General features: G+C 43.2%; 4 protein-coding genes across 5 annotated transcripts; all 4 read left to right on the top strand.

The window, feature by feature from the left end:
* The first annotated feature begins 35 nt into the window (after positions 1-35).
* On the top strand, positions 36-3,403 carry LOC145709540 (pre-mRNA-splicing factor ATP-dependent RNA helicase DHX16-like). Its single transcript, XM_081787229.1, is given in 10 exon segments — positions 36-148; positions 191-345; positions 390-1,193; positions 1,267-1,786; positions 1,830-2,271; positions 2,321-2,543; positions 2,589-2,703; positions 2,706-2,798; positions 2,801-3,011; positions 3,057-3,403. Coding segments are annotated over 10 exon segments (2,925 nt in total). The 5' UTR covers positions 36-51; the 3' UTR covers positions 3,322-3,403.
* A 28-nt stretch (positions 3,404-3,431) lies between these two features.
* LOC145709507 (uncharacterized) lies at positions 3,432-8,806 on the top strand. Of its 2 annotated transcripts, XM_081787193.1 has the most exons (12): positions 3,432-3,678; positions 4,034-4,144; positions 4,571-4,637; positions 4,680-4,867; positions 4,933-5,101; positions 5,141-5,730; positions 6,029-6,191; positions 6,235-6,364; positions 6,408-6,576; positions 6,619-6,962; positions 7,005-7,117; positions 7,162-8,806. In XM_081787193.1, the coding sequence occupies exons 1-12, from the start codon at positions 3,441-3,443 to the stop codon at positions 8,420-8,422; spliced, it is 3,543 nt and encodes a 1,180-aa protein (XP_081643319.1). In that variant the 5' UTR covers positions 3,432-3,440; the 3' UTR covers positions 8,423-8,806. The 2 variants fall into 2 exon arrangements, with proteins under 2 accessions (XP_081643319.1, XP_081643320.1); XM_081787194.1 differs by lacking the exon at positions 4,034-4,144.
* A 135-nt stretch (positions 8,807-8,941) lies between these two features.
* LOC145709510 (aspartate aminotransferase, cytoplasmic-like) lies at positions 8,942-10,855 on the top strand. The gene is made up of 5 exons (XM_081787198.1): positions 8,942-9,007; positions 9,167-9,422; positions 9,467-10,104; positions 10,149-10,437; positions 10,511-10,855. Exons 1-5 carry the CDS (start codon positions 8,973-8,975, stop codon positions 10,583-10,585), a joined length of 1,293 nt encoding a protein of 430 aa, XP_081643324.1. The 5' UTR covers positions 8,942-8,972; the 3' UTR covers positions 10,586-10,855.
* Positions 10,856-10,885: 30 nt separating this feature from the next.
* LOC145709522 (heterogeneous nuclear ribonucleoprotein A/B-like) lies at positions 10,886-13,907 on the top strand. The gene is made up of 7 exons (XM_081787210.1): positions 10,886-10,978; positions 11,239-11,561; positions 11,607-11,655; positions 11,912-12,077; positions 12,123-12,163; positions 12,228-12,353; positions 12,817-13,907. The coding sequence occupies exons 1-7, from the start codon at positions 10,897-10,899 to the stop codon at positions 12,912-12,914; spliced, it is 885 nt and encodes a 294-aa protein (XP_081643336.1). The 5' UTR covers positions 10,886-10,896; the 3' UTR covers positions 12,915-13,907.
* The last annotated feature ends 5 nt before the right edge of the window (positions 13,908-13,912 follow it).

Here is a 13,912-nt window from a genome sequence, read left to right as displayed (position 1 = left end):
CCGTTTCATGTACCCAATAAATACTCTAAATAAACTCACTTCCATTAAAGAATGTCATCGCTAGAAAAATGGGTAGAGAGGAACTTGTACTCAGCACTCGGGTACTCGGAGCGAGATGTCGTCAGCATGGTTATTGGCATGGCAAAGGGTAGCATAGATTTAAAAAAACGATGTTTATGAACTATTTCAGAGTCTAAAACGCCAGAGAAATGTTTTAAGAAAATACAGAAACTAGATATTGGTCTTGACGACACTTTTACGGATGAGCTTTTCAACAAAGTTAAGGGGATTACCAAAACTGGCAAAAAGCGTCCTCAACAAGCACCGAAAGCGCCTTCTCCTAAAGTAACCCTGAAACTATTTATTAAAGCTGATCAATTGATTATTAGAGAGCAACAAGACCTGCTCAATCTTCCAAAGCAGAGGATGGATCCGACTCAGACGAGTGGGAGCGTGAGGAACGGCAACGTATGGCCGATCAGAACGAAAAGAAAGAATTTGAAAAGCGGTTAAAGGCTCGCGATGAAGCGCGAACGAAGAAAAAAGTTCAAGAGCCAGACTATAATGAAGCAAAAAGAATCATGGCCGAGGATGAGGCGTTGAAGAAGCTTCAGATTGAGACTTTGCGTGAAAAGTCTCGTCGGGAGTATTTAGAGAAGCGAGAAGGTGACCAGCTCAAGCTGTTGGAAGGTGACTTGAAGGACGAAGAATATCTTTTCGACGATGAAGACCTGACGTCAAAGGAAAAAGCTGACTTCGCGCGGAGGAAAGAACTCCTTAGAATCGCCAAGCAATATCGACAGCTGAATGAAAACGACGATGTTATGCGCTACAAAATGCCAGAGGAGAAGCGAGGTGCGAACGTAAAGCAGAACTACAAGGAAGTTGACGAGACCTATCTGAACGGCGCAAAAAGCGAGCATGAGAAGTGGGAAAAGGATCATTACAAGTCGACAATGTTTGATGTCGGCGCAAAGGACAAGATGAAGAAGAAGAAAAAGGATTATGATCTCGTCGTTGATGATGACATGATCGATTTCGTCCAGGCGTTTACCATTGCGGGCAAAGATCTGAAGAGCAAGGAACCAGAGCTTTCGGCGAAGGAGCGAAAGAAGCAATCCATCAAAGAGTGTCGAGAATCGTTGCCTATTTTCTACTACAGAGATGATTTAATTCAAGCCATCAAAGATCACCAGGATAGTAACAAAATTATCAGAGATTCTCTGTCTTGGCTTTTTGATGATAATTTAATTTTGTAACTGAAAACAGGTGCTGATTATTGAAGGAGAAACCGGCTCTGGTAAAACCACTCAAATTCCCCAATACTTATACGAAAGTGGTTTCTGCGAAGACGGTATGCGTGTCGGCTGTACTCAACCTCGTCGAGTTGCTGCGATGAGTGTGGCCGCCCGTGTAGCTGAAGAAATCGGCGTCAAGCTCGGACAAGAGGTTGGTTACTCGATTCGTTTCGAAGATTGTACTTCGGATCGTACTGTGCTCAAGTACATGACTGATGGTATGCTCCTTCGGGAGTTCCTCAACGAGCCGGATTTGGCTAGCTACTCGGTTATTATCGTCGATGAAGCTCACGAGAGGACCCTCCATACGGACATCCTTTTCGGCCTTGTCAAAGATATTGCTCGCTTCAGGCCTGATCTGAAAGTATTGATCGCCTCAGCGACACTCGACGCAGAAAAATTTTCAACATTCTTCGATGATGCACCGATCTTCCGAATTCCTGGCCGAAGATATCCTGTTACAACTTATTATACGAAAGCCCCTGAAGGTTAAATTTATCAAGTTCTCATTTATCCTAGCATTTATTTTAGCCGACTATATTGAAGCAACTGTTGTCTCGGTAATGCAAATTCACGTTACACAGCCGCTTGGAGACATTCTTGTGTTTCTAACCGGTCAAGAAGAAATCGAGAAAGTCTGTGAAGAGTTATCTGAGCGCGTTCGCAAGCTTGGAACGAAAATCAAGGAGCTCATTGTTCTACCGATTTATGCAAACTTGCCGTCTGATCAGCAAGCGCGTATCTTCGAACCTACTCCTCCTAAAGCTCGAAAAGTGGTCGTCGCTACCAATATTGCTGAAACCTCGCTGACAATTGATGGCATCACCTATGTAATTGATCCCGGCTTTTCAAAGCAGAAAACGTTCAATGCTAGAACGGGAATGGAATCACTGGTAGTTCAACCAGCGTCGCAAGCATCTGCGAACCAGCGAGCCGGTCGTGCTGGACGTGTCGCCCCGGGCAAATGCTTTAGGTAAAATGCTTCAGGTTCTTATTCAATAACTTTCCTCATCACTTTCCAGATTATACACCGCCTATGCGTACAAACACGAGCTGGAGGAAAATACGATCCCTGAAATTCAGCGCACCAATCTCTCAAATGTCGTCTTGATGCTCAAGTCGTTGGGTATCAATGATCTCATTAACTTCGATTTCATGGATCCACCGCCGCACGAGTGTCTCGCTCTCGCTTTGGAGCAACTTTACGCTCTCGGCGCGTTGAATCACATGGGAGAGTTGACAAAGGTATTGCTTTTGAGAGTTTAGCATTGAATAAACATTTACTTTTAGCTTGGGCGACGAATGGCCGAGTTTCCAGCCGATCCGATGCTCTCCAAGTCACTCATCGCTTCCGAGAAGTACAAATGCTCAGAGGACGTTCTAACTATCATCTCCATGCTCTCAGCTGGGGTGCGATCTTCCACAGGCCCAAAGATCGCCAAGTTCACGCCGACAATGCACATAAGAACTTTTGGGCTCCGTCGGGTGACCACTTGACGCTAAAAACGTTTACGATCAGTGGGTTGAGTCTGACTATAGTGTGCAGTGGTGCTTCGAAAACTACGTTCAGCACAGGATGATGAAAAGAGCGCGAGACATCAGAGATCAGCTTGAAGGACTTATGGACCGGGTTGAAATCGAAATGCACAAGTCCGAAGACGACATTGCAATCAGAAAGGCAATTACTTCTGGATTTTTCTACCACACGGCTAGGTGAGCTCTTTTCTTCTAGGATATATTTCGGAAGCTTTATTTTAGACTCGGAAAAGGAGGATACAAGACTGTGAAGCATCAGCAACAAGTGCATGTTCATCCGAATTCGTGTCTTTTCGAGGAAACGCCGAAGTGGGTGATTTACCACGAACTCTGTTTCACTTCCAAAGAGTATATGCGCCAATTGATAGAGATCGAGGGCAAGTGGCTGCTCGAAGTGGCACCCCATTACTACAAAGAAAAAGAGATCGAGGATTCGTCAATGAAGAAAATGCCGAAGAAAGCTGGCAAGGCCGCCGGGTCGAGATAATAATAAAGTCCAAGGCTTCTTCTTCTATCTATTCCTGCTACATGTCTTTCCTGTAGCTTCAAAATGCTAATGATCGCTGCCGTTCAAATCAATGATCACGGGGACTTTTAGATTGAGTGATGTTCAAGAAATTGAAAGACAAGACGAAATCGGAGGGCGGGTCGAGCGCTCAGGGTAGTCCTCTGAAGCGATCCGACTCGCAGACCTCGCTAAACTCGACACATTCCACGTCTTCGGCGGTCTCTCACTCGAGCAGCACCCCGCAGAATCGAAACAGAATGCGCATGGCCTCAAATCTGCAAGGGAGTGCCACCGAAAACGACGTGCGAGTTCGACAGCTGGAGGCAAAACTCGCTGGTACAGTAGATTCTCATTCCATTTCATTTGATTCGAACATCATCACACTCAACGAGATCGCATGATTCGAATTCTCAATCATTCCTAATCGCTTCCGCATTCTGGTGAAATTAACGCAAAAGATAGAAAACAGCATGTTTCAAATTCTAGGACAATAATTCTTGGTGTCAAAAACTCTCGCTGGTGTACAAAGTGTCAATATGGATATGGCGAAAATCCTGAAGCTGATTAAAATGTAGCTTCAAGATTGTGTCACCATTGTAAACAAAACGTAAGCGGTGCAAAAATACAGTACGGGTACGACTGTTATTTAGTTATTTTAGTTAGCGAGTAAGTTTTCTATACTCATTTTAAGGACTCGCTGGTAGCCCTCTTAAATACTTACTTATCAACAAAAGTACCAAAGAAATGGACTATTTTCTCGACGACTTCGATGTCTTTGACAAATTTTACCATCGTTTGGCAAGTAAGAGTCCTTAAAAATATTGAAATTCTTTTGCATGAATGAATTAAGCTTGTCGCAGAAAGATTTTTTTTCAGTAGGAGCTATTTCCGTCTTGACCAGTTAAAGATTAAATTGGAACTGGGAAAAGAAGCAAAGGAATGTCTCCGTATGGCTTAGAATTGTCAGGAAAGATCTTCATTCATGTTTCCTGACAATTAAGGGTGTGCTAGCATAGTTAAGGGTAGCCGATGATTATATTTATTCGCTCGCGCACCTCGCCAACAATATCCGCCAGTAAAAAGCATTCAGCTCTACGTCGAAACAATAATAGTAAATATATCCCAAATGTACTCCAAAAATTAACTTACCTTCATCTAACCTGAATCGTCTTGTTTTCACCCAATTTGCGGAACCTCTTGATCTTGCAAATTTCAATTATCTAATTAGAACGCGCGGTGATGATACGAAAGCTAGAACACGAGAGGGAAAAACTTTCTGGCCAACTGGAAGTCAGGTTTGCAGCAAAAACTGGAATGAGTTTGTTTATCCTTTATAGCCAAGAAGCGGCATCACAAGCGAAAAAGATCGCAAAAGAGTCCGAAAACTCAGTTCGCCTGGCGCAAGACAGAGTCAGAGATCTCGAACGAGAGCTTTCTAAAGTTGTTACTCATCGAGACGAGCTAGAAGAAACGGGCGATTTTGCTAACCAAGAGTCAGCGAAGATCAAGCACATGCTTCTCTTAGGTAGGTAATTTTTCTTGAAATCAAGGAAGAGTACTATTCTTGTGCCTTTTTTAACTCTGCTTCAGCGGAGTCACAGCTGGAAGAAGCAAGGAGCCAACTTAAAGAAAACTCTAGTGAAGATGCGATCGCCTTAAAAATCGAACTTGATAATACTCGTGAAGAACTCAACAGTGCACTAGCAAATGTGGAGTCGCTCAAGACTGACAAACTTCAAACTGACGATGCGCTCTCTAGGTATAAAATTCACTCAAATTGCTAGTAACAAATCTTTAGGCTAAAATATGAGCTCGAGTCTGCACACTCCGAAGCATCACGACTACGAGACGAACACTCTGAGTTGACACAAGAGCGACGCAAGCTTGTCGACGAAGGTGAAAAACTACGACTCCAGCTTTCGGAGAAAATTGTCGAAAGCGGCAAATTTGAAGCTGCGCTCGCTAACCGAGAGAAGCATCTTGCCTCTTCATCGGAAGAAAATGAGCGGCTTTCTTTGGAGAACCAAGCTTACACAGAAAAATTTGTCGAGCAGGAAGCGGTCAATGCGCGTCTCAAAGAGGGAAACTACAAGTTGCAAGACGCACACAAGAAGATGACCGACGAGCACAGCCAAATGTCTTCCAAATACGAAGAAATGCAGCGCGAAAACGAACGCTGCAAACGCGAAACGGCCGACGCCAAAAGCACCGCCACCGATATTTATAAAGAAAACCAAAGATTCACCTCTGAAGCTGAAAAAATTGAAGCTCAACTGACAGCTAATTCAAACGAGCTCGCCAATTATCGAGACCTACTTGAGCAAGCTCTGGGGATCCGAAAAGATTTGGAGTCAAAGTTGAGCTCGTTGGAGACTGAGAAAAGTAAAGGTAGAGAATTGAAATTGAATCTATTTCAAATACATACAGTTATTATTTCAACAGATTTCATACAAATTCAAAAGTCTCGGGTAAAATTTAGCGCGTGAAAATTTTCCGCGGCGGTGAGCCCTTGCGCGGTGCTCCGAACGAACCAAGCTCGACATTTTTGCTTGTTTCAATATTTGAAAATGAGCCACCTAGCTGCGATTGTAAAATAAATACAGTTCTCCAAGAAACATAATGGACGAAACTCTTTATAAACTTTTTTCTCTCTCTGTGGACTATCTTTCTCACGAGTGGAATTTAGCTCTCGAAGAGTCTGAAGAGACTGCCAAGAAATCTCAAAGGCTGCAAGAAGAAATCGATCTGCTTCAGAGCAAGTTGCAGCAGCTGCAAAGCGAAAACTCGGAGATCAAGGCGTCATTGAGCACGAGCGAGAATCAAAATGAAACACTCCAAAACGATCTCAAGTACGTCATCTCGCCATGATTTGGAGACTAACCGGATTTTCAGAAACCTACACGGCCGCCTTGCCGATTTGGAAGAAACAACTTCAATCAACGCGGAGAACTCGGCGCTGGGAGAGGCGGAACGCAAAAGTCTCATGGAGAGAATCGAACAGGCCGAAGATCGAGCAACGACGGTAAGACTCGATTTCATAAATGCAATTCCTATGATTCCATTAGTTGTCCGGCGATCTTGAAGAGCTCCGAGACAAGTTTGAGAAAACCGAGAGCAAACTTGCCGAAGAAGTTCGAATCCACAATCAGACCAAGGAAGACTTAGAAACGAATATCAACAGAGTGAAAAACTGCGAGCAAAAGTTCAACGAAAAAGACAAGTCACTCAAACAAGGTAAAATGGACAGCATATTTTCAAGTTAAATGCGTTTTCTAGCGCATGACAAGTTAAAGAAAGTCGTGAACAAATGCAAAGCTGACGCAAGTACGATCGAAAACTTGACGAAACAACTCGCGTCTTCCGATGAAGCTGCTCAAAACTTGAAGGAAAAGTTTTCAACTGCACATGACTCCCAAAAGCTAGCAGAAGTAAAAGTAATGGAGCTCGAACAGCGCCTATCCGTCGTCTCATCGAAGCACCAAACTGCTGAAGAAAGTCTTGATGAAATCGAGAAGAAATTTGGCGAATGTCAAAAGCGCGAAACGGAGCAAAGTAAGAAGGTGAAAGATTTGGAAAAGGAAAACAAAAATCTCGAGAAGAAATCAAGAGAGATTGAAACTGTAAGCTTAACTCGTAAGCTCGTTCCCCCATCTTTTCTTCAGAAAATAGAAATGTTCAAAGGCGAGAACGAAAAACTCCAAGCAGAGATGAACGAAAAAGAAAAGAGGTGTACCGCCCTTTCAAACAAAATAGAGTCGATAGATCAAGCGAAAAGGTATTTTTTCATTAACTTCCTTTCAAATTATTGCTTTTCGTAAGATCACTGGAGTTGATCGTCACCGATAACAAGAACTCGTTTGCTGCTTCGTCTGAAGAGAACACTCGCCTGATTGCAGAAAAGAGTCGTCTCGAAGAGAAACTCGCAAGTCTCAAAGAATCTCAAGCGCAGACGATGAACGAGCTTTCTTCGACAAAATCGAAGGTTGAAGAACTAGAAAAACAAAATACAATCGTCGGTATCAAGCTCGAAACTGCTCTGAATGAGCACACTACCTTGAGCGAAGAAAACGCGACACTCAACAGTAGACTCGATGCAATTCAAAAGAACATTGGGAACGCAGAGAATCGCTCCGAGAAGGCGGCAAATGAAGTGAAGGAGATGGAGGAAAAACTCGTTGTGGCGCAAAAGTCGGAAAGTGACGCGACTGGTGCTTTGAAAAACGTCGAGGACGAACTGAAATCAACGAAGAAAAAGCTCGCTCAAGTTGAGAGCTTGTCCGAGAGTCAATCCGCCGAGCTCAAATGCATCAGCAGCGAGCTAAAAGAACTACGTGGCGAGCTTGAATCAGTAAATCAGAAGTCAGCCGACTTTGGGAAAGAGAAAACTTCGTTGCTGGAGCAAATTCGCGATTTACGCGAAGAGAAAGAGTCTCAAAAGGGCTCGTTGCTGGAGAAAGCTGAGGAAGAGCGGTCTAAACTGATTGGCATATCTACAGAGCTCGAGGCCAAATGTGCTAAAATCGAACAAAATGTGGCCGCAGCCGAGGAACTTGCCGCTGAAAGATTGGGAAAGATCGCCGATCTCGAAACTGAAGCATTGAAGCAACAGGAAATTGCGGAAGAGCTTCAGTCCAGGCTTCGCAGTAAAGAAGAAGAGCTCCACAAGACGCTTGAGAGCGTCTCTAGTCAAAAAGCAGACTCTGAAAAAACGGCGAAGATGTCGCAAAAGCAGGTGCAAGAGTTGAAAAAAGAGCTGCAAAAAGTAATGGACAGGGAAAAAGAAGTTCTTGAGAAGCAAAACGAGCTTGAGATAGAAAAAGCACGAGTGATAGAAGAGGCGAGCAACAACGGCCCAGAGGTCGATCTAGACTATTTGAAGCATATCGTCTTGCGGTACATCACTGCGCCCAGCCATGACAGGGAGCACATTCTCAAGGCGCTCGGCCAGGCGCTGGCCTTCTCAAGTGACGACAAAAAGCTAGTGAGCGATACGCTAGAATACAAAAAGAGCTGGTTCGGCGCGAAACCGCCCGCCCCCAGAGGCTCAATCGCGCCTTCCATTCAAAGTAGCAAAAAGTAAAACAAGTTTCGTGCAATCTGCAGCATTTCTATTTTCGAATAGTGTCAATTAATTTAATCCAAGCTTTACCTCTCTTCAAACTGTGACTGATTTTTGCATTTAACAATTTCCAGTTTACTAAACTCGGTCACTTCATTATCATCTAAGAAATTTCGCTTGCCAACCTTCTTTTTTTTTACATATTTCTGTTTCCTCTTTTTCTTTTACATTTGCAAAAACAAACAACTGTATGAAAATATCAACAAAAGTGCAATTAAGTAGCTTCTACTATACAACAAAAAATACATGAAAATATATTTATTTAAATTGAACCGCGTTTTTCGATGCATACTCAAGACAGGAAATTACTCTTCAAGAACAAGGTTTTTTTTCACGATGTTTAAATTGAGAAGAAGAACGAGGTATATAATATACCGTATATTTCATAATGCAATATTTGTCTGTTTGCAAAAGAACGAAATCCAGACAGTGGATTTTTAGTTCAGTCGCAATCCTTGACTTTGCGGTCATGTTATTTCTAGATTGCCGAACTTATGATAATTTTTTCTGAATGAGGTCATCTGCTTTTAGTTTGTGCTATAAAAGGTAGTTAGAATAAAAAGGGTGTATGCTTGAGAAAGAGATTGCACTGACCTGAGTCAATAATCACGCCTCTCCGTAGAGAGCAGTTGCATAACCATCACGATTTTTTGGCAATATTTAAACTCTCGCCCGTTTATTTTACTATTTATCCCACAAATTCAGAAGGAGCCCGAAGAGAAGACAGAACAGAGATAATTTTGAAATGTCGTTTTTCGGAAATGTGCAGTTGGCCCCACCAGTCGCCGTCTTCAAGCTCTCCGCCGACTTCCGCGCTGACGAGAACCCACAAAAGATCAACCTCGGTGTCGGTGCCTACAGAGACGATGATGGCAAGCCCTGGGTCCTCCCTGTTGTTAGCAAGGTCGAGAAGCAGATTGCTTCTGACTCTTCACTAAATCACGAATATCTACCCATTAAGGTACCATTAACGTTTCTTTGCTTGTCAATAGAGAGAATTTTTAGGGTCTTCCGGAATTCTGCGAGGCCGCTACTAAACTCGCCCTTGGAGACAGCAAGACGATCTCCGAGGGTCGCGCCGCTGGAGTGCAGACTCTTTCTGGCACTGGAGCTCTTCGCCTCGCCGCAGACTTCCTCTTCCAGACCTTTCCTGCCGAAACTACCGTGCTCTACTCGAACCCAACCTGGGGCAACCACTTGGACATTTTCAAACGAGCCGGTTTTAAGAATCTAGCCCCATACTCGTACTGGTCCGGAGATATCAAAGCCGCCGATATTTCGAAGTTCGTTTCTGATCTCCAGTCCGCGCCCGACCGCTCGATCATTCTCTTCCATTCGTGCGCGCACAATCCCACTGGTGCTGATCCCTCTGCTGAGCAGTGGAACCAACTCGCCGAGGTCGTCCGCGCCAAGAACCACTTTCCCATCTTCGACACCGCTTACCAGGGCTTCGCATCTGGCGACCCAGACAAGGACGCAGCCGCGCTCCGATCTTTTGCCGATGCTGGCTTCGAGATGATGATTTGTCAATCTTTTGCCAAGAACTTCGGCCTCTACAACGAAAGATGCGGTAACTTGGTCACCATTACTCAGACTTCACAGATTCTCGATAACGTTCGATCGCAACAGGAGCTTATTGTCAGGTATTCACCGCTGAATGATAATGGCTGACATGTTTTTATCTAAGAGCTAACTACTCGAATCCACCCGCTCACGGCGCTAGGATCGTCGCCAATGTGTTGAACACCCCCGATCTTGCTTCCGAATGGCGACAGAACATCAAACAAATGTCCGATCGAATTGATCTGATGAGAAACGAGCTCAGAGGCCGCCTCGAGAAATTAGGCACTCCCGGCCAATGGAATCACATCACCGATCAAATTGGCATGTTCTCCTTTACCGGATTGAATCCCGACCAGTGCAACTTCCTGAAGAATGAACGATCGTGTTATCTTATGTCTAATGGTCGTATAAGTGTAAGTAGCACATCCTCTCGAAAATTGATTATCTACGCTTTGACTTGAAAATGTATTGATTCGTTTGTTTCAGATGGCCGGCCTCAACTCCAAAAATATCGACTACTTCGCTCAGTGCGTCGACGAAGCCGTCCGAAAGATCCAATAATAATTTATCCACCCGCCGACAGATTAATTCACTCAGTGACTCTCACCGAGTTTCTGAGCTTCTGACATTCAGTTCGTTAAAAACATCTTCCAATCAAAAAACTACTGTAAATCTTCAATGAATCGAAAAAAAGAATCCTATCAAAAAGTTTGTCTTCATTTCGAATCGTTCAACATGCATTTCATTACAGTTCCTTATTTTTGTTCATTTTTTCGTTCTAGTGCCATCAAGATTAATTTACTTCGTTCATTAAACTAAAAAGCATTCGGAGTTGATCCAAAATCAGTTTGAGTGAAAAGTTCTACTTCAGCATGGCACAGAACCCCTACGATTACTGCTATGGATTTAACGGTTTCGATGCGTCCGGCGGCTATTCGGAGCAAGGCGCGTCAGGTAAGATAAGAGACTCCACTTTTGATAGATTATGCCAATCCCTCATTTTGTGTCCGTTATCTTTGTCTACCACGCCAGTTCGATTCGCTCAGTACAACCGCTATCCTAAATTATGCCGTTTTTACAAAAAAATGAAGAGAATCGACACTTTAATGAGTGTTTTATGATTTTATTGCCTGGCGTAAGAATTGCTGCTCATACAAGCATTCATGATTTTTTTGAAGGCGACTAGTACAAGAGAGATTGAAAAGAATTTTAAGGAAACTACGGCGGTTATGATCCTAATGCTGGCTACGGTGGCTACGGCGGAGGCAGTGTCCCTCCAGCCGGAAGTACCGGCGCAGGCTTGCCACAAGACGACGCGAATCGTCTCCAGTTGAAGAGCGATGAAAAACACGGTCAAATACTCAAAAAGCACATGGGCTCCTCGGATCGAAAAATGTTCGTCGGGGGACTGGCGCACGAGACGACGACGGCCAACTTATGGGAATATTTCGAGCAGTTCGGGGAACTTGAAGATGTTGACATCAAAACGGATGTCTACACTGGTTGCTCTCGGGGCTTTGGTTTCATCCTATTCAAGGTAATTGACCCTCTTCGATCTCTTGAGATGACATTTGCTCTCTAGGATGCTGCCTCAGTGGAGAAAGTTAAGGCTCAGGAGGCCCATAATCTAGTTAAGGTCACAAATTTCCCACTAGCCACAGTATAACCACGTGACAGGGCCGAAAAGAAAAGAAATACTTCCGAAGCCATGGGGTCTAATGAAAATCTCTTTCATTGTTTTCCTCTTAGGGCGTTTTCTCTTACTTTTTTCGAGTTTTTGATTTTCAAGGCCAGTTTTGTAAGTAACGATGCTCTGGTTAGACCCCGGTCCCTTGTAAAACAACGAGAAAGTGGAAATAGCTGGCGAAATTTGTTACCACCGGTAAGATGGAAAGCGCATTGATCCCAAGGGCGCATCGAAAAACTCTAAGATCTTTGTTGGCGGCTTGAAGCCCGAAACCGACGACGAAACAATCAAAACTTTTTTCACGGACTTATACGGTGAAATCGTTTCCTTTGAGCGTGGAATCGACAAACACTCCGAAATGCCCAGGTAACGGCTAGAGATTAATAACCACAGCGCAAATTTGGAGTTCAGGCCATTCGCCTTCATGACGCTGAAAGATGAAGATCTAGCGGGTGAGTTCAATTCACAACATTCTATCTCCGCGACCGAAAACAGAGAGAATAATTCCTCTTTCAGCCAAATGCGTCAAAGAAAAGTGGCACACGATCGACGATAAACAAGTAGAGTGCAAATCGGCGGTAGACAACTACCAGTACAAGCAGCAGCGAAACTTTCATTACCAAAACAACTATAGATACGACTGTAAGTTTCCGTGGAAGAGATACCTAAACTTAGATTCTAAATTTACTAACTGGATCGAGCATCATCGCAAACTCCACCCACACTTGCACAGCGTGAGGAGCCCACAGTGGCTGTAACTTGCACTGTAACAACTCAAAATTCGTAACTTGCACAATGTATAAAACCCACACAAGCTCTGAAATAAGCGTCATTGAAATATCGCCACGATATTTAGAAAGAGACAAGTTTTCGTTTGTTTGATCGCACGTGAAAACGAAAACGGAACAAATTCGAAATGGAAAATCAAAAAAAAATATACTAACCAGAAATTCTTGACCCCACGCATCCAAGTCTATCAAGGTTTATTTATGAAAAAGAGGAATAAAGAAAGTTGTCTTCCTTGATTTCAATTTCTTTGAGAGAATCTGCTCGCTACGGTTATCTGATTAACAAATGCGAGATAGCGACTTACCGGAATTTATAGCTTATGGTGGGCCCAGCTTTGGCTCCTCGTACGGTCATTTCGCTGGTGGCGGTCCCGCTCGACAGAACAAGGGGATGAACAGGTCTAATCCTTACTAGAGCTAAATTACTCCGACCGTTTTTGGAGGAGGAATGCCGTATCCTCTTGCTGAACGATCGAAAGCCACTTCGCTCAACAATCTTCAAACACTTGTAAATTTAACTAGACCCACTTTTAGCTTTATAATTAGTCTGTTTCCCATTAACTCATCCTTCTTTGAGAAGCCCATAATCTGTCAGCCTTGTCGAATCAAAACGCACATCTCAGAACCTTTCTAGCCACCTATCTTTTTGAATCGTTATCCTGGCTCACTACTGATGAATAATTGTTTTGCGATTCGCCTGGCGTTTTCCACTTAATTCAGCCAACATAGAGCTCGTTTTTTCGAACTTAGCTTCGAATCAATCCTCAATCAAAAGCTGTTATACACCTCAACTGTTCCAATTAGTAATATTACCCACCACTGTGGTTTTTGCCGAGTCTGTGGCGCTCCCTTGTAAAATTAACTTTCCGATTTACTCTATAACTATTGCTTTATTTGTCAGAGCAGAGATTTCATCGAAAATCAGCTAGTTTATTCTTCTTTTGCCGCAGCTTTTAACAATTACAAATTTTATATTACTTTTGCTTTACTGTACCTGCCAGAAGTGTTTCTATTTTTTTTAAATTTTTTGGCAATGCTTAGAAATAATTTTCTTTATCTTCACCAATTATGAAAGCAAAGCTTTTTTACTAGATTTATCTTGTTCTTTTTTGTTTCTGTATTTCGACTAATTCTTTTTCGTTTTTACCTTTTCCGTTTTTAGGTTTATTTATCAGCATTTTAAGTTTTCTCCCTAGCTTTCTAGTCCATTAAGATATTGTCTGTTTTCTCCATTTATCATTAGCAAGGCCTACAGATCAACTTTCTTCCGGATTTTCTCTGCTCTTCGTCTACTTTTTACGTCAATTGAGCTCGCGCCCAGCTCACGGCCCGATCATCTTATTAATTGTTTTCGCATTGTGCGCAAACCTCACTTACGACAATAATAAAAACTAGTCCGTAAAAGGGACACTT

Source organism: Oikopleura dioica, chromosome XSR (genome assembly GCF_907165135.1).
Source record: "Oikopleura dioica chromosome XSR, OKI2018_I68_1.0, whole genome shotgun sequence".
NCBI classification, from domain to species: domain Eukaryota; kingdom Metazoa; phylum Chordata; class Appendicularia; order Copelata; family Oikopleuridae; genus Oikopleura; species Oikopleura dioica.
Note: the sequence above shows the minus strand (reverse complement) of the source record. Positions and strands in the feature narration are given on the sequence as shown.

Excerpts from the sequence above, each read along its gene's own strand:
- LOC145709522 (XM_081787210.1), top strand. The coding sequence starts at position 10,897 with ATGGCACAGAACCCCTACGATTACTGCTATGGATTTAACGGTTTCGAT. Across the intron at positions 12,164-12,227 it reads GAAAGATGAAGATCTAGCGG|CCAAATGCGTCAAAGAAAAG; the intron begins GTGAGTTCAATT and ends TTCCTCTTTCAG. Across the intron at positions 12,354-12,816 it reads AAACAACTATAGATACGACT|CTTATGGTGGGCCCAGCTTT; the intron begins GTAAGTTTCCGT and ends CGGAATTTATAG.
- LOC145709510 (XM_081787198.1), top strand. The coding sequence starts at position 8,973 with ATGAGGTCATCTGCTTTTAGTTTGTGCTATAAAAG. Across the intron at positions 9,423-9,466 it reads ACGAATATCTACCCATTAAG|GGTCTTCCGGAATTCTGCGA; the intron begins GTACCATTAACG and ends GAGAATTTTTAG. Across the intron at positions 10,105-10,148 it reads CAACAGGAGCTTATTGTCAG|AGCTAACTACTCGAATCCAC; the intron begins GTATTCACCGCT and ends TTTTTATCTAAG.
- LOC145709507 (XM_081787193.1), top strand. The coding sequence starts at position 3,441 with ATGTTCAAGAAATTGAAAGACAAGACGAAATCGGAGGGCGGGTCGAGC. Across the intron at positions 4,145-4,570 it reads ATTTTACCATCGTTTGGCAA|AACGCGCGGTGATGATACGA; the intron begins GTAAGAGTCCTT and ends TTATCTAATTAG. Across the intron at positions 5,731-6,028 it reads GGAGACTGAGAAAAGTAAAG|CTCTCGAAGAGTCTGAAGAG; the intron begins GTAGAGAATTGA and ends AGTGGAATTTAG.